The following is an 18,269-nucleotide window of genomic DNA, read 5'->3' on the forward strand; positions in this document are numbered from 1 at the left end:
TCTCTTGAATGTTTCCTTGATGAATCTATGCTATGAAGAATTAAGGCAGTTCTGAAGGCAAAACAAGGGTCCAGCCCAGTACAGTAAAAGTGCAACTAATGAAGTGACTGCAGAGTGTATGTTTTCAGTTGTGGACTTCATGGTTCAAAGATGTGACTAATTAAAACACCATTGTCATGTTTTGGGGGAAACCATGGCAGTGAATGTCTTCTCATGTAACTAACAGTTTCCTCAATGCTATCTACATCTCTCCAACTTCATTTGGATTCAACTGCAGGTAAACTTGTTGAAAGATGTTGAAAGCTCAGTTTTATCAGTACAATGTTGTCATGTGAGGGAGATCAGTTAATCATGTAAAATGATGCACTTTCCTTTATGCTCCATTTACTATCAAATAACCAACATTTCAGGAACATTTAAAATATACATCCTATAACATGTCACTTAACTAAAAAGAGATGAGTGCATGAAACAGAAGATTTAAGACAACAATCAATGTTTCAGTTTTTTTTTTTTTTTTTTTTTTATTCGATTTGAGGGTTTTCAACAACTCACTTTTAGGCAATGAAAAGGATAGTAATTTAGTAATAATATTACATGTTTTAGTTTTACAGGTAAAAGAAAACACACATCTGGACAGGACCTAAGTAATGAACTATGTGTACACGCTTCTGTTACAAAAATGGGGCATCAAGTGTGGCAATGAGGGAGTAGGTAAAAGGGGGCTCAAGGAGGAGGGGGGAGGATATCACATCGATACATATACTCATCCCGCTGTTTTACAAAGTCAGACCCTGACTCGTTCCCTCCCACCCAAACATTAGCAACAATGATAAAAGAAATGATACTCGGTGTAAGAAAAAAAAAATCAATATATAATAAAATATAATACGAATTGTACAGTACACTTCGGTTATTTCTCTTCTTCCTTTTCAAATCCTGAACACACTAACAGCTCCTGTTCTCACTCTCTGTTCACGCTTCTTCAAAAACATCATAAAGTAGTGTACATTAAAAACAAGATCAACACTTTGTTTGTCCCAACTGTCTCCCTTCAGTCTCTTTAGACAAACAAACCCTTTATTGTCCCAAGAAGCTCATTAAAAATGACAATAGTGTCACATCAGGATTTCTTTTTTCCATTAAAGATAAATTTATCTTGAGGGCAAATTTCATCTCAGTATAAAAAGAGAGTTCTTCCACAGGGGCAACAAATAAACACAGACCAAGAGACAGACACGCTACTGTTTACCGGTGAATAATGTGAACGCAAACTAGAACTAAAAAAATAGAGATGCACCGATATTTGGAGGGATATCAGTACACAAGAAGGCATTTACTGATATTTGTGTGTTGTGTTGCGTTACTTTTGTGCTGGCTGAGTGTGATGAAGAACAGAAGACTTTAACGGAACTTTATGCAAATCTCTGTTGGAAAAACAATTTGAAACTTTCCAAAATGTAATAAATAAAAAAGTGATTGTATATCTAAAAGATTTTATATCTAAAAGCCACTTATTAAAGTTATTAAAGTGGCTTTTAGTACTTTCCTCTATCGCCACAAGATGGTGCAGTGAGTCCATGTAACCTGGCAACTCATTACAAACATCCACCCATCCCTCCACTTGAGAAAATATCAAAAGTTAACTGAAAACACCAACCGATAAAACTGTGCCCCCTGGTGGTCAAACCTGGCAGAACATAATTACAGGGGAAAAAATAAAAATAAACTTTTGTTTCATAGTTGAGCTGTGTAATAAATAAAAATAAACACTAAAATATATATATAGGTATAAATCTGCATTTCTTTTGGTCAAATTGTTTAATATCGGTGCATCCCTACTACCGGAGATACATCCCCTCTACAAAAGGCATCCAATCCACATTTATGCCCAAACACTGATGACCGGGGATTTAAAAAAAAACAAAAAACAAAAAAAAAAAACAGAAACATGATGGACAGGAAGCCGAATCTGTTTTTAATAACAGATGCTACTAAAGTCATGTGGTCTTGAGTTCCTTCACCTTTGGGGAAGAGGAAACAGCCTGTGATGGTGGTTCTGATTTTGGGCCTTTTGAAGTCCACTTTAATTTATCGACCACCGTTGCTGTGGTAAGTTAGGATTGTACACAGGAGGAAGGCTTGAGGTTATTACTGTAGTTACACTAAACCCCATACTTCCACCTTTTTTTTTTTCTTTTTTGTTAAAAACTTGCTAGCTCTTGCTTGCTTCTTGGATTATTTAAAAAAAATAAACATCAAAAACAATCTAATCTAAAAAAAAAAAAAAAAAAAAAAAAAAAAAAAAAATTTGTTTACTGACTGTAGTCAGTCAGAACCGTTGATCTCTCAGGCTGGACCAGACCTGGGACTGGCAGCTGGACTGGTGAATGTTCATCATCTGACGATGGAGATCTCATCAGTCCCCAGCTCCCACCCCCACTGCTGGTGGTCGCCCGGCAGCAGAACTTGTGGCGGGCGAGTAGCCGCGGGTTCCAAAAACTGTGTCGGCATTTGTGGCATTGGAATGCAGCTTGTTTAAGATGCTGGCCCCTGTGTTTCAAGGCTTTGTATAACGAACTGGTGCGCCTCTCACACACCTGGCACCGCAGACGGGCATGGCGGCCTGAGTTCCTAGGTGGGTGCCTAATGGCGTGATGGACCAGCAGAGAACCCTGCTTGGCATACATGGTGCTTGGGCAGATGGGGCAGGGGAAGCGTTTGATGGGGACGTCCATCGATGTAAGCCCCGTGACCCTGACGGCGCCACCGCACCATGACTTCACCTTCATTACACTGCCCTTTATCCTCAACTGTGCCAGGAGCTTTTTTTTGTTGAGCTGAGCCTGTAGTCTGCCCCTCTTCTTTCTCAGAATCATCAGCTTCCTGCGCGTGTCTTTACTCAGGGGCACGCCCACCAGCTTTCCGTCCCTCATGATGCTGTGGATCACTACTCGCCGTTTTTTCTTCCGGTGCTTTCTTGTCTGCCCATGACGCTTTTGGTAGTTTTTTGGGCGGTAGTAAAAAGGGTGCGGGTGTTGCTGCTGTTGTTGTTGTTGCTGTTGTGGTGGGGGTGGCGGAGGAGGAGGTGGTGGTGGTGGTGGTGGCGGCGGCGGCGGTTGTTGCTGTGGGTTTGGTTGTTGTCCGGATGTCCCCTGTGGCATGTGGGAGGAAGCAGCGTAGTTGGGAGCTGAATTAGAATCGTAGAAGAGCGGGGAGTATCCAGAGGGTTGGTTCTGATTCACGCGCTGACCGTTGCGGTCAATGCCATGCTGAGACAGCTTGTGCCGCACTAAGCTGTTAGAATAAGCAAAGGCTTTGCCACACACTTCACAGCGAAAAGACTTCTCCAGCCCCACCCTGCCGCCATGGACAGTCTGCTGATGTGCTGTCAGGTGGAAATAGTGACGGAAGGATTTCCAGCAAACGGTGCAGGTGTAAAGCCTCTGTGATGGCGTGCCAGACGTTGGAGACTTTTCTCCTTGAGAGCAGGAGGAGAAGAAGTCAGAGTTCCCTGTGTTGGCGACTTGGCTGATGGCGGCAGCAGCACCTTTTATTCTCCTCCCCTGGTTGTCGATTTCTCCTCTTCTGTGCAGCTTCCCGTGTCTCACGAGGCTCTGAGCGTAGGCGAACATCTTCCCGCAAAGATTGCACTTGTAGTTCTTTTGACCCGAGTGTACAGTCAGATGCTTGGTGAGGTGGAAAGGCTCACGGAACATCTTGCCACAGACGTCACACGCGTGAGGCTTTTCCCCTGTGTGGACACGGTTGTGGCGCCTCAGAGTCTCCGCCCTCCTGAAGCGTTTGCCACATATCTGACATCCGTACGGCCTTTCCGATCCGTCGCCTGGCGGTGCTGGGCTCCTCCTCCTCCTGACGATGGTATTGGGATCCCTTTTCTCTCTGGGCTTTCGCGGCCTCCTGGGCTTTGTGTGCGGCTGGCTGGGGTGGGTCAGCGGCATGGTGGAACCATTCAGGGTGGAGGTGGATGACGGTCCACCTAGGTTACCAAACCCCAACCCCCCCAATAGGCCTCCAATGATATCCCTCCTCTCTCCTTCCCGGCTTTCTGTGTTTATATCGCACGAGGCGGCGGCTGCAGCAGCGATGGCTGACATTGCACTGCTGGTGACCTCATCTTCTGAATCATCCAATAGGGAAGAGAGTGGAAGGTGCGGCTGTTGTTGCTGTTGATGGTGGTGATGTTGCTGACTTTGTGGGTGGGGGTGAAGAGTTGGGGCTAAAGGGGCCTTCCGGAGGGTCTGGTTGGTCATTTCATTGGCTAATGTGCTTTCTGGGGGATACAGAGATGAAGGCTGGGATCGTCTGTAGTCGTCGACACCGCTGCTGTTGTAGGACGACTGGCTCTGGTAGCGATTTCTGGAATAATCTGTTGCATATTTGTCACTGGCCATCGCTGCCCCATCACTTGAAATCCCTACGCTGTCACTTCTACTTTCCATTTTACTGCTGCTAGGGTTGGAAGATGCACTCCCTGCACTGCTGGCCCTGTTTTTTGAACTGCGTGGAGGTTTGCCACAAGCACCTGAAGCGGCATGGTTCAGGAGAGAGGTGCTCTCACGAAAACAACGCCCACATGCCGGGCAGCGGAAAGGTTTCTCGTCGTGGATCTTCTCATGTCTCGTAAGTGACTCTCGACGGTTGAAGGACTTTTGGCAGATGCTGCAGACAAAAGGCCGGTTTTCTGAATGGGTGACACTGTGCTGGATGAGGTGACCTCTCTTTTTAAATCTCTTCCCACACTCGCCGCAACAGAATATCCTCTCCGGGCTGGGAGAGTTACAGTCTGACTTCCTGCTTTGGCTTTCTGGTGTCAACCCATGGCTGCGGAGATGCCTTCGTAGGCTCGAAAGGTGGGTGAAGGTTTTACCACACTCACCACAGTGGTAAAGGGGTTCTGGTTCTGTCTGGCCTGATGAGATGCTGTTATGATTTTCTTGGGATTTTGACAGCTGTTGGTTTCCGTTGGCAACGAGCACAGAGGTGGGATTTGAGGAGGTGGGAACAGATGAGGAGGAGGACACAGTGGAGGATGACTGTTGCTGCTGCGAGGACGGTGAGAGGAGAGAGGAATGCTGCGGTTCACTTCCGATTCCACTTAGCCTGACGCCCCCAGACCCCCCTCCTCCTACGAGGCCCGATGAGGAGCTCTGACTGTGCCCACTCGAGCTGCTGTTGTGGCAGTTGCTAACACTACTGCTGCTGTGACTGTGGCTGCTACTGTCCGTTTTCCTCTGGGGCAGATAACCCGCCATTGCCTTCTTTCTCCTGCTACCCCCACTCGATCCTGACGTAGACGAGCTGTCTACAGACTTTGCTCCATCATCTTTAGAGAGGGACAGGTGCAGGGGCAGCGGGAGGGGGAGGCCAGCCTCTTGCTGCATTAGCGATGCTATCTGGTTAGAGGAGAGGACAGGAATGCCTTGGAAATCAAAACCGCCCAGTGGGGCCGGCTGCGGGGCTGGGTGAAGAGGGTGCGGGTGGTGAGTGTGGCTGTGTGGATGAGATAAGGCGTGTGGGGTGAGTTGCTGCTGTTGCTGCTGAGGCTGTGGAGCTGTGTGGCTGTGGGAGGAGTGGAGTGCAGGAGGGGCAGCCAGTGCTGAGTTTGACTCTGAGGCGCCTTGCCCGAGGCCCAAACCTAGGTGGTTGTGAGTGCCCTGCTGGACGAGGAACTGCTCTAGGCTGCTGCTGGTGGGAACACCAGACAGGAAGTACTGATTAGCAGCAAGCATGCAGCTGAACTGCTGGTGGAGACTGCGAGGATCGGACTGGCCAACTAAGGGGACCGCAGTGCTACCAGAGGGGTTGTTGGAGCCGGAAGCAGAGGTGGAGGGTGAGGGTGAGGAGGAAGAAGGGCCAGAAGAGGGCTGGGGCACAGAGAGACCTGGATGGAGCGGGGGAGGCGGGGGTGCAGGTGTGACAACCCCCCCAATGACTCCTGCGCTTCCTCCACTGCTGCTCCCACCAAAGTCGAAACGTCCCATCCCAGAGTGGAGCTGCTCCTGAGCCAGCGCTGCCTCAGCAGGGTGAAAAGGCCGCAGAAACTGGGGGTACCCCGACGAGGAGCTCCCGCTGCCACTGCTGCTACTGCTGCTCATCTTACTCGACTTCCTGGAGCTGTGAGACGACGTGGACGACTGGCTCTGGTGGGAGATGGATGGAGGAGGAGCACTCATTTTGGCAAACAATGATGAGGAGTCTGCAAAAGCATTGCTCCGTGAGGTTTGGAGGGACCCAAGGCCGAGGCCCGACAAGAGGCTTCCAGATGTGTCACCACAGGGTTGGTGTTGTTGTTGCAGCTGCTGCTGGTGCTGCAGCTGCACTTGCTGTTGGTGGCTCAGTTGTCGTTCTAATCCAAGGCCTTTGAACTGGTGGGCTTGGTGTCCACTTAGCATTTCTAAAATGTCCATGGGGTACTTGCTGAACTGAAACATCTCCCAATGCAGCTGTGACAATGCACTCAGGGGTGGCACAACCCGTTTGCAGCTGCTGGAAACAGCAGTGAGCCCTTATCAAACCTGCGGCGGTCTGATTTTCACAAGTAGTCCTGCTAACGTCCAACAGGCCACGATAATCCACCGAGAGCCTGATTTTCCTTACATGAATGTGTCGCTAAAGAGTGAAGCGTCAAATGCTTCTTTAAAAAAAAAAAAAAGAAAAAAAAATGTCATAAATATACTAAACTATAATAAAAAAGAAAACAGAGTCTGTAGTGTTTCTTTAGAATGTTCCATAGCAGTCCCATAAAGTGGAGTGTGTCCGTTATTTCTGTGCAGGCTGAACCATTGTTTCACTGGCCTTCCATCCAGTCAAGGAGATCTTCGAGGAGCCTGAACAAAAACAATCAAAAAGAATAATGTCAGTAATTCTGTATAAATTAAACAATAACAACATATTGTTTTTCCTGCCCTCAGTGCCTCTCCCTTAGCAATTACAGTGTGGAACTTGATACAGCTAGGACAAACAAATTTTCGCAGGTATCAGTCTCTTGCTTCAGAACTGATTATTTGCACTCATGTTACCCTGATGATAGTTTTTTGGCAGTGAAGAGATGACCTGTTTGTTTCTGTAGCTCTAGTTTTTAGTGTTTTTAGAAAAGCAGACTGATTTTACTGTGTAAAAACCAGGTCACTGGCTTCCTGTTTTATCCACTCAAGAGGATCAAAGCAGCTGTTCTACAATTATTTTTGCACAACTCTGGAAATCTTGGAAAGCGTACTGCATTCAATGTTTATTCAACCAGGTAAACTTTTCTTCAGCTGGTTTTCTAATCTCATCAAGCTCGAACCCAGTGAACCTAAAGCTCCGCAGCTGCTGTAACTTTGAGTTTCTCAGGAGATGATTTCCTTTAAATCCTTGTTGTGGCCAAGCTGTGAAACCAGATTGTAATTTGTTTCTGTTGTAGTGTGAGAAAGCAGTTCCAATCACAGTGTTTAGTTAAAAAAAAAAAAAAAAATCATTACTGGCAGGCAGAAAAGCGATAAGCCAAACATGGAAATCCAGAGAAATAAATGTAAGCAGGATAGAAATCATCAATCCTCAATGGTTCCTGTCTGTGTTGCAGATAAACATTACAGTCAAATAATCAGCATTACAACTGAAATCGGAGAGGAAATGAACAAGAAGCCATTTTGATTACTGACCATTCCAATTATTAATCAAGAACTCAAAGCCTTTGTCTGGTTGAAGCAGAGTCTTCTCTATTTGAGCTAAATATAAAAATAAAAATATGGCACATTTGGAGAGATCACGTAGACAAAGAGTCACATCATTCCCTATTCAAACTTTAAGACCTAAACATTTTCACAGAACAAGAGCAAATTACCAGAAGTAAATGTGTTTACATGTTCCAAAATATCACTTGTGGGTCAACAGGAGCTGATTATGAGCATTTTGTTTCAGAAATCAATTCTTATGTGACTTGCTGCTTCAATTCCTGTTGATGTACTTTTAAAAGTTTCTCAGTCTTGCATCTCTTTTCCTGCCTCAGCATTGTTAACTTCTACTTCCTCTCTCTTCTGTTTGTGACAGTGTAAGTATGTGTGTTAAGAGAAAATGTAATACAAAAACCCTTAAAACCGTAATATGAATTAATAATTCTGCCTAGACACAGTAATATTTACTTCAATCAAATATTAGGACATATTCCAGTTATGTGTGTCAGCCTGCAATTTTTTTTAAAATAAAATTTAATACTATAAGAGGAACCGTACCATTTCGCAATTTAGAGACACCAGTAAGGGTGACAAATTCCCTGAATTGTCACCCTTACTGGGACTCACTGGGAATTCAGAGATGGCTCCTGTCCACCTCTTGCTGGATAAAATGACTTCCAACACATACAAATGCACACACACAAAACGCGCATCTCTCTCTCTCTCTCTCTGTATGGAGTGACGTGATAGTGATGTGATACTGTAAACTCTTAAGGAATGCAATACGTCACAACATACACAACATAGTACTGTACAATTCAGACTAGAACTGCTCCATTATAACAAAAATTGCAATCCTAATTATTTTGTGACATTATTTAGTGTGATTTCTGTCTTGTTAAAGCGGATTTCCTCTCACATTAAATACAACTCAAAATGAAAACATATACAAAAAGATATGAAGGTAGTGGAAGACAGTGTTGTCCGATAGGTTATGCTCAGGCTAGTGAGCATTTTTGATTGTGAAATCTGTCTGGCAAGGACGACTGCCAGTCCTTGTAGGCCCAGAGCTGTGGGATGTTTGTGGGTTCAAACAGGGAGTGAAGAGAGGCCCAGGCACCACTGAACTCTAGACATTTGCATGGAAGCCACAGGGATAGAAACAGAGAGCCGAAGTCAATAATCTAACAACATTTCCAGAAGCAGACTGGATTAGAGACCCTTGGAGACAAAGGCATCTGCAAAAAAAGAGTCAAAGATCCTTCCACAGCCTCACCTTCAGAAAGCTTTTACAACTTTCACTTCTTCTAGATGGATTTAGTTTCCATCATATCTTAGTTCACTCTGATCTAAACTGTGAGTGAGTTTGAGGTTTTAGGGTGGGCACTGATGCAAAAAGGGGGATGGGGGCTTGATTTACAACAAGGGAGAAGGAGAGATAGACTGAAAATGAACCAAGCAAGCACTTGTCTGATATTTGAATTTTGCATGTGCAACATGACAGCCTAAAAGAAGCACTTGACTTGAAGTAAATTACAGCAAATAAATCAATAACCTACTGATATGCTTTCCTTTAAAAAGGAGAAAACATATTTTAGCTCCATAAAAACAAAGGAAGAGGACAAAGTGCACTCGCTCATATTCATTTATCTCAAAAAACACAAATGAAAATATTTGAGGCTGTATCGTTTGAAACACCAGTTTTCTTCATTCTTCAACTTAATACTGCCAAAAACATCAGCAAAATGACACTCCTGTCATAATCTAACAATAATGACACCCTCTTTAATTTAACTAATGATGCTTCTCGCGTTCACTGCATGCAACAACCCGCCATCATTTCAACCTCTCCAAAACATCAGCCTAAATAATTCAAGTCGCTACTTCTCCTGTGTCAGCATCGCATTTTCTGTCCGATACTTCGTTTTGTTTTGGGGGGTTTTAAAACTAGGGTCAAATCTGCTTTTATTTCTGACCTTTTTCTAGCTCTGCAGTGAGCGCTCGATGTGAATGAGACTCCCCTGAAACAGAAACCACAGAAGCCAAACGTCTTTATATGCGCTGTCACATCTGTGTACAGTCAGATATAAAACCAGGAAGGATTTTGTATGTTGTCTGTACAGACAAAGCATAATGATCATGCATTCAGTTTAGCTGCATGCAAATTGTGAAATTAAGAAAACAGTCATTAACAGTCTAACAGTCTAAGCCAAAAACAAAAAAGAAAAAAAAAAAAAAAGAAGCACCGACGTAGGTCTGCTCGATTATAGCAAAACTCAATCAAATACCGGGGGGGGGGGGGGGGGGGGGTTCTCACAGCTAAAGAACACATAACAAAGCCAATTCCAATCCCATGCCAATTCACATAAAGCCTAGAATGCACAACAAATACGATGAAATTCAAAAACATGCTCAATGTATTTATAACAGTGGAAAATATCACACAAAGCATAATTTCCAAATGCTCTGTGTCTCCAGCCAGGCTACAAACAATAATGAGACTTATTAGTAAAATAAATCTAATTTTGGTCCTTAAAATGTTTTTGGTAGCGATCACTCTCCCAAAGGGAGGCTCTTTGTTAAACCCTAATCTTGCCTCCCCACCCAAACAGAAACTGGGCCGATGGTCTTTGGGTTTCTGTGTTCAGCACAATATATGAAGATTACCCAGCTGCAAGCTATGCAAATGATAGCAATGTAAAAAACTACAGCAATTCAACCCTGGGTTGCAGGCAAGAGTATACAGTTGTTTTGGTCTTTACCATCATTTCAGTTAGAGGTGGGAATCACCATACATCCCACGATACGATATTATTGCAATTTTTAAAAAAAATACTTTGCGATATTCAGATTCTGTACATAAAGGTAAACTTTATCAATATTCATTTTATCTAATATCAAAGTCTCACACTCAGTCTCTCATTTCAGTCAGTTTTATTGTTGACAAACTGAACGGTTTGTATTACAGTCTAGTCCAACTTAACTGAATGCAACCATCTGGTACAATTATAGCTATTCTGAACTATGCAATTTATGAAAACTATGCAGCCCATTCAGCAACTGAAGAATTTGAAAGTAAATTAAAACAAAATATAATTTTACATTAAATAAAAAAGTTTAAAACTTAAAATAAAACATGTTTATTGCTGCCAAAAAAAGTTAAACACATTTGGACAGTGAAGGATTCTTGCTCAGAAAAAGGATCAACATGCTCTGAAGTCAGAGTTCCAGTCCACAAAAACTTTTTTTGTAACAAAATATCGATTTCTGCTGTCCCTGTATCGATACATTATTAGCAAACAAAATATCACGATACTACACAGTATCGATTTTTTCCCCCCACCCCTAATTTCAGTGATATATCATTGCAGGAGCTCAGATTCAGAGCTGCAACAATTTGAAAAGATGAGAGTATCCAGTTAAAATTAAATACATAAATAAAATAGCAAATCCAGCAAGCGTTGCTTGTCAGTATAAATTGTGATAAAACTGTTGTAACAACAGTTGGTGTGCAGCACAACCAATGCAGTGTCCATAATCCAGGCATAAGTGTGTGCCATTTCTTTTTGAAGACTGTAATTGGGCGGCTAAAAGTGTCGGCATGCATTTCAGCCACTTGTACGCTCAATTTGATTTTTACTGTCACCCCACTCAGTATCCAGCCAGAGGCAAGGGTCGGAGTTGAGAATGTTCCTGGTAACTAATTTACTAGTCATATAAATGACAGAAACAAGGGACAGATGTCTAAGTGAGCTGCAACCACAATGGTGTCGTAAATAAAATAATACGTTTAACCAACTAGTATTTTGGACACCAACTAGCAACAGCAGCAATGTTTAAATGTCACACTGACCATTAACAAAACAAAATCCTGTTTTATCCATTTATGGAAAATAACAGGCACTTGGGGCAGGGATAGCTCAGTAGGTAGAGTGGTGGCCCCATGATCGGAAGGTCGAGGGTTCGAATCCACTGAACGGCTACCCTGAGGTACCGTCCCTACACACTGCTCCCCAAAATAAATAGGAAAAGCTAGTTTACTTACTTTAAATAAAGATTTCTAAATCCACATTAGCTTATAGTGTTCATTAGTCAATTTATATTTTGTTCAAAATAAAAACCAACCTCTGGTTAATAGGAGCAGAGAATATACCATTTTCTTTCACATTTTAACTATGCACACAGGTGGTTTGATGAAGGCCTTTTACATTCATAAGGACAAATTCTTACTGAATGTAAGAACTTGAGCAACATGCTTTAGTGGCTCCACTCAATCAGTTATGTTACACTAAAATATTTAAAAAACTGCCTGTATCTGGGGTGAATACTATGAAGCAAGCTCAACGTAGTCAGGATTTCTCTGTTATTTGGTTCAACAACAGCTAAAACCCAGGTCAGAGATAACAGGTATCCCACTGGTGGTTATCAGATTTGTATGTCAACACAGGCTTTCCAGGCTCTGTGCACTTGTGGTGGACGCTCATTTCACTCTTATTCTGCACAAAACTCAGAGGAACATACAATAGAGAGCTATAAACAATGTAAAGCATAAAATGCCATAATGGTGCTGCAAAAATAAAAATAAAAAATGCAACAGCAACCACAACACCAGAAAATCTTAAAATTTGTGAACTGGTAAAGTTAAATATTTATCTCCAGAAAAGTAAAACAGATTTGGTGGAACATTAGGATTAAAAAAAAAAAAAAAAAATCATATTTACATGTTTTCTGCTTCACTGGGTCAATACATGCAAATTCCCGTGACAATGCAAAGTAGACTGCACTGCTTCGTCTATCATCAGGTGGCATTACTAAGGAAGAGCTCAACTGAGTGCATTTATTACCAATAATGTCTGCTGAAGGAAAGCATTTAGAAAATGTCTTCTGGAAAATATCATCACAAACATCTCACAGCAGGAGCTGTCATTAAAAGGTTAATTTTGTCATCCAGCAGCCCCAAAACCACAATACTTATAATGCGGTAAGAAACAGCAGTAATAGCAGCAATTTAAGCCATTTCTAATGTTTAAAATTTAATGGTTTTGTTTTGTTTGTTTTTTTACTTCTTAAGTTTTGTCTCCCTTTATACCCAATTAAACAAAAATTCAAGCAAATAGATTAACATTAGATATTGAACAAAAATATGCATCCAAAGTACACTTCTGTTAGGAGGTAAAAGGAAAGATGGTGGATAGAAAAAAAGAAGCATTAAAAAAAAAAAAAAAAAAATCCAGGTCCAGTTATTCATAATGGATATAAACAAGTAATAAAAAGCATTATTACAGTGGGTGTTTCTTTTCACGAGCATCAGTTGTTTAAAGGACACTAGGAGCTGCTACTGCCTTATTTATATTTATATATATTTTTATATATATATATATATATATATATATATATATATATATATATATATATATATATATATATATATATATATATATATATATATATATATATATATGGGCTGCCACAAACGATTATTTTGATAGTCGACTAGTCACCGATTATTTTTGTGATTAGTCGACTAATCAGATCATCATCCATTGGAGGTACAGCGTACAGCTTATTGCACCAGCAGCATCTGGTCTTATACAACCATCATTAGCTTACAGCTTGAAGTGTTTGTGCTAACTAAAAATAAAGACAAGATGGTAGTTTATTAATTTTTAATGAAATTTGCAGATTGTTTCGGTGAAGTTTAACTCCTTGCTTTCTAAAATATAACAGGACACCGGAGTATATTCTCCAGCTTCTGATAATCAGCTGTCTGCTTGACAGTTTTAGCTGTGCAAAAACTATAACTTTAATCTCAGCCAAACCGATTTACTCAGGAACAAATAAAATACTAAAGAAAGCCAAACAATAACATTTTTAAGTTATCTAAGTGACTTATATATATATGTTTAACCTGACTAGCGAAAGATGGCGGTGGGTTTGAAAACGATTTGCCGGGAGTCCGGTGTTCTCACGGCTCTAGTTAGCCTTGCCCCCGCCTAGCTAACGAGCTAGTGGGTAACAGACGTCTCCGAAAACGTCGGAGCGCTTTTGAAAATACGTGGTGTCTTGATAAACTGAGCAGATATTTGAGGTTTACACAGCTACATTCTCGCCTGAAAATATGTTAAAGGTTTATTTTGTGACCCAGAAAGAATAATAAGAGTAAAGTTAAAACTAACTAGCTGCCGCCATTGTTGACAACTGCGCTGGGCTGCGCTATGAATTCTGGGACACAGCTTCTTCTTCTTCGGGGTTTAATGGCAGCTGGCATCCTTGTACATGCAGTGCTGCCATCTTCTGTTTCAGTCCGTTATTACACTCTTAAATCCTACTACTCATTCCTGTGTCCTTTGTGATCTTACAAAGCTTCAAACGATGCGTCGACTATTAAATTAGTCGTCGACGATTTTAATAGTCGACATAATCGTGACTAGTCGACTAATCGTGGCAGCCCTGATATATATATATATATATATATATATATATATATATATATATCTCTATCTCATATCTCTCTCTCTCTCTCTCTCTCTCTCTCTATATATATATATATATATATATATATATATATATATATATATATATATATATATATATATATTTTTTTTTTATTTTTTTTAACTTTTTCATTATGGAGAAATTTGCAACGTTAAGTACCAGGGAGGCTAGCATCCTAATATTTTTATGAAACCTATTTTATTAAATGTCATGGCAGCAAACACTTTGTTTTTAAGATTTAAATCCAGTTATAAGAAATAAATCGCTGCAGAAACGCGTAATTATTCTAAGTTGCAAACCGAGCACCAGAATTTGCACCAAAAAAAGCATGCAAAGATTATTCAGATTTTTTGCAGAGTTTAAATTACTTTGATCTCCTTTAACGTATCAATTTTTAATGTAGCTGACACAAGAATAAGACTATAGAGCCTTAATTGAGAGCGGGGTGACTGCATGCTGCTTGCAGCTTACCGGCTGATCCACAGGTCTGTATCTGGAGCACCCTGCTGGCTGGACCACGGCGCTGAATGAGGGGGGAGGACAGTCCGGGGAAAACCGGTGACTTCAGGTCCACAATCTGGAATAGATGAACCGATGACCGAGTGGGTCAGACTGATGGAAATAATCGTTTCCAGCCACTCGCCAGACTCTGCTAGCATCCGTCAATCCCTCAGCTAGCTAACTAGTGATCCTGCTCTAATCGTTAAAAAACAACAACATTGTCTCGCTGTTTTACTCGCATTTTAACATATACATAGTTAAATTAATTTTTTAATTACGATAGTTTTAATTATTAAAAAACACTACTTAAAGTAGGTTAAGGTGATGCTAAATGAGGTCCCCTGGTTGTCTAGCCAACAACTAGCAATGCTAAAGCTTAGCTCGGACCGTTAGCTCGGCAGCTAGCTCGTTAGGCGACACAGTCCTGCTGAGAACGGCTTTTGTTTTTGTTTTTACCTCGTAGCATGCGACGTCTGGGTGCGAAAAAACCGACTCAGAACCAAGGAAGTAAAAATGTGAACACACGAAGGTGGCTGTGCACCGCGAGAACGGGGTCCCTAAAGCCTGTCAGCGGGGCCTTTTTCTTCATCCAGGGAAAAGCGGAGTGAGAGGCCTGGCTCTCCATCGGCCCGGGAGGGCTGCTTTTCTCTCGCTAACAAAAACTGTTTCCGCTGGCCTGCCCCGATAAGTCCATTGTCTGTGTGACAGTAGAGTCATGCAGCTGGAGTGGCTCACTGCTCCTCTTCCCTCACACGGAGCCTTTGTTTTGTTCCCGTCGTGTTATTCCCTCTTTTCTCCCCGGCTGGTTGCTCTCCGCCCCGTGTCAGCTTTAGGTGTCCCCCCCTCTGTAGACGACGGCTCCTCGGATGCTCCTGGCCTTAAAATGGTTGTTTCCTGTCTGCATAATGGTTCCGGGTAGAGCCAGGCGCAGGTTTTAGTCTGTCCGGCCGCGACCACATCCAGCACACCACCGCCACCACGCTCACATCCACCTCTTGCCCAAAATCCGTATCCTATCCAGCATGATGCTCAAGAATAAATAAAGCGCGCGCGTGTGTATGTGAGCGCGAGAGCGTTCGTGTACGTGCGCGTGCATGCATACGCTTTACACTCCATTAAAAAAACTGCCTTCAAACACCGTAAGCCATCAAGTCCCTTGCGTGTCACTGTGTGTGTGAATGTGTGTGTTTTCACACCAAGTGTGTGAAATGTTAATTAGTCAATTAAAGATATCATTAGGGTGCATGCTGCATAACATTACAACATGTGTGTGTGTGCGCGCGTCATGGAAGTGCTGCTGTGTGCCTGGTGCCTCATTTGCATTCAATTAAAGTTATTATTATAGTGTATTATTCTTGCCTATTGCCTGTGTGGGTGTGTTTGACTGTGTGTTTACTCTGCTGCGCTGCTCGTGTTGTGGGCATATGGATTTGTTTGCACACTCACATTGTGGGCAAGGGTGTAGGTTTGATTTAGAAAGCAGCTGAAGGAAGTCAAACGCTACTCGCCTTATTAAATATTCAGAAAACTTTCCTGAGGTTTCTTGCGAATCTGCATCTGTAAAAGGGGCGTGATTATCAACATTTTGTTTTTGTCACCTGGTTGCTATTGTATTTGTTTGTTTATGGTGAAACCGTGTTGTAAAAGTGTTTTTGGCATGAAAAAAAGAAGGCGTAGCAAGTTAAAGCTTCAGCTTACATCTTTTCAGTCAGTAATCCGCCCCCCCCGTTTAATTCAGTTCTTGGTGTGTGATTACATCAGGAATCGGCTCTGAGACACTTTTTTTTGGACTGGCGATGGACAGGTCTGGTCAGATGAGGTCAGACAGCAGTCTTCATGGACTATGATGTTCATAGATTATGATTACAACCAATTTACACAATGTGGCAACACTGTAAAGAAGAATGGGTAATATTCCTCCAAAACGATGTGACAGACTCATAAATCCAAGCAAAAAAAATTATTGCTGCTGAAGGTGGTTCTACAAGCTCTTGAATTGTGGGGTGAGCATAGTTTTTCACACAGCTGCAGAGAGTCCTGTGAAAACGTTCTAACTCACATGACTATATTTATGAAGTACATTTTTATATTTTAGTCTGTTTCCAGATTAATTCCTTATTTATAAATAAAGGCATTATTGCATAGTTGTAATATTCATATTAATACTTAAAGAAATGCTTTATTACCTTTTCTGTGACCCTTGTGGTCCTCTACAGAAAGGATCTCTAAACGCCAGTCACTATTGAATAGATTCACAAGTCAGCAGTTTTATATGGTAGTGCCCATTTACACCATATTTTTCATCACTTTTGCACAATAGGAAGGGGTTAATGCTTTGTACAACTGTATATAAATACATATACTGTTATTCATGGGTCAGTCATTTCAAACTTAGACTGTGCATCCAAACTTTGTTTAAATTCTGTCAGTGTAAACACTGCATACATGTTTAAAAGTGCAGTACATTGTGGCCTCTAGATGCACGGTTGGAAACCACAGTCAAATAAATACCCATCATAAAATCCCCCTTTGCATGTGAATAGGAGAACCAGTGTTAGTGGGTGAAACTGCTGAAGGCAGTCCATAGATTCAGTGTTTGCTTTACTTTAGACACAAAGGACACTGTATGGAAAAGGTTTTGTAAGTGTGCTGGTATATTAGCGTTCATTGTAACTTTATTAAAACTTAATAAAATAAACACATAATTGTGAATATTTTATTTATACTTGTAGAGCCTCTTGAATTCTACGCAGTAGACCTTTAATGAAGACTGGATGAGATCATTTAAGGTTTTAATATTCCATATAAAAGAGAAAATGTACTGTGTCCAAACTATTATATAGAACTTGTTTGGCTCTTTTTTTTTTCTTAATTTCACACTGTGAGTTATATTCAGAATGTTAAAATGTGGCTTTAATAGAGAGCCCCTCAATGTAGGTTGAAAGAAGACATGCCATAGAAACAAGGGTGTAGGTTTGATTTAGGTAGAAGAGAAGATATGCAATAGCCTGTGTCAGCTATATATCAGTTATAGATGGCCCTTGAAAAATGTAACCAAAATGTACTTTCTGAAGTTTTCCTTAACAATTTAAATGTATGTAGATAGTTGATGTAAAATCGATCTGTAACTTTTAGCAGAGTTCAAATGCATTTTTGTGGAGTTTTTTTCTTAACCCTGAACATCTCATGTCGATGTCTCCATACTTAGGAATTTATGAAGGGTCAATAATTCTGGAAAAAAAGGGGAAATTTTCATTCCAACTTCATTTATTCAGAGGGCCTGTGACTCTGGGAGAAAAAAAAGGGGGAAAAAGTGAAATCTACTAAAAAAAAAAATTGTAAAAAGCAGAGGGAGTCAGGATCAACATTAAATATATTAATAAAAAGTTCTAAACATAAAAATGTGACCTAAATATTAAAAAAGTAATATTTAATCACACCACACAGAAAAACAAAGTTTAGTGGTATTTAATTTTATTGTTATTATCAATTAAACAGTATGATTTCTACAAACGCAAGAATCGATCACCAATAACAAAAGGGTTGCACATCTGTGAGACCTTTGTCTGGATATTCTTGGAAATAGACATGTAAGGG

At 41.4% G+C, this 18,269-nt stretch overlaps 1 protein-coding gene across 1 annotated transcript; it reads right to left on the bottom strand.

Moving 5' to 3' along the window:
- Positions 1-1,673: 1,673 nt before the first annotated feature.
- LOC101475622 (uncharacterized) lies at positions 1,674-15,731 on the bottom strand. The gene is made up of 3 exons (XM_004569763.6): positions 15,129-15,731; positions 14,643-14,748; positions 1,674-6,851 (listed from the first exon to the last, which is right to left on the bottom strand). The coding sequence occupies exon 3, from the start codon at positions 6,453-6,455 to the stop codon at positions 2,316-2,318; it is 4,140 nt and encodes a 1,379-aa protein (XP_004569820.3). The 5' UTR covers positions 6,456-6,851; positions 14,643-14,748; positions 15,129-15,731; the 3' UTR covers positions 1,674-2,315.
- Between the last annotated feature and the right edge of the window lie 2,538 nt (positions 15,732-18,269).

This window comes from Maylandia zebra, linkage group LG22, assembly GCF_041146795.1.
Source record: "Maylandia zebra isolate NMK-2024a linkage group LG22, Mzebra_GT3a, whole genome shotgun sequence".
Taxonomy (NCBI): domain Eukaryota; kingdom Metazoa; phylum Chordata; class Actinopteri; order Cichliformes; family Cichlidae; genus Maylandia; species Maylandia zebra.

What these genes read in the sequence shown, in the direction of transcription:
- LOC101475622 (XM_004569763.6), bottom strand. Translation starts at nt 6,455, where the DNA reads ATGTTTCAGTTCAGCAAGTACCCCATGGACATTTTAGAAATGCTAAGT.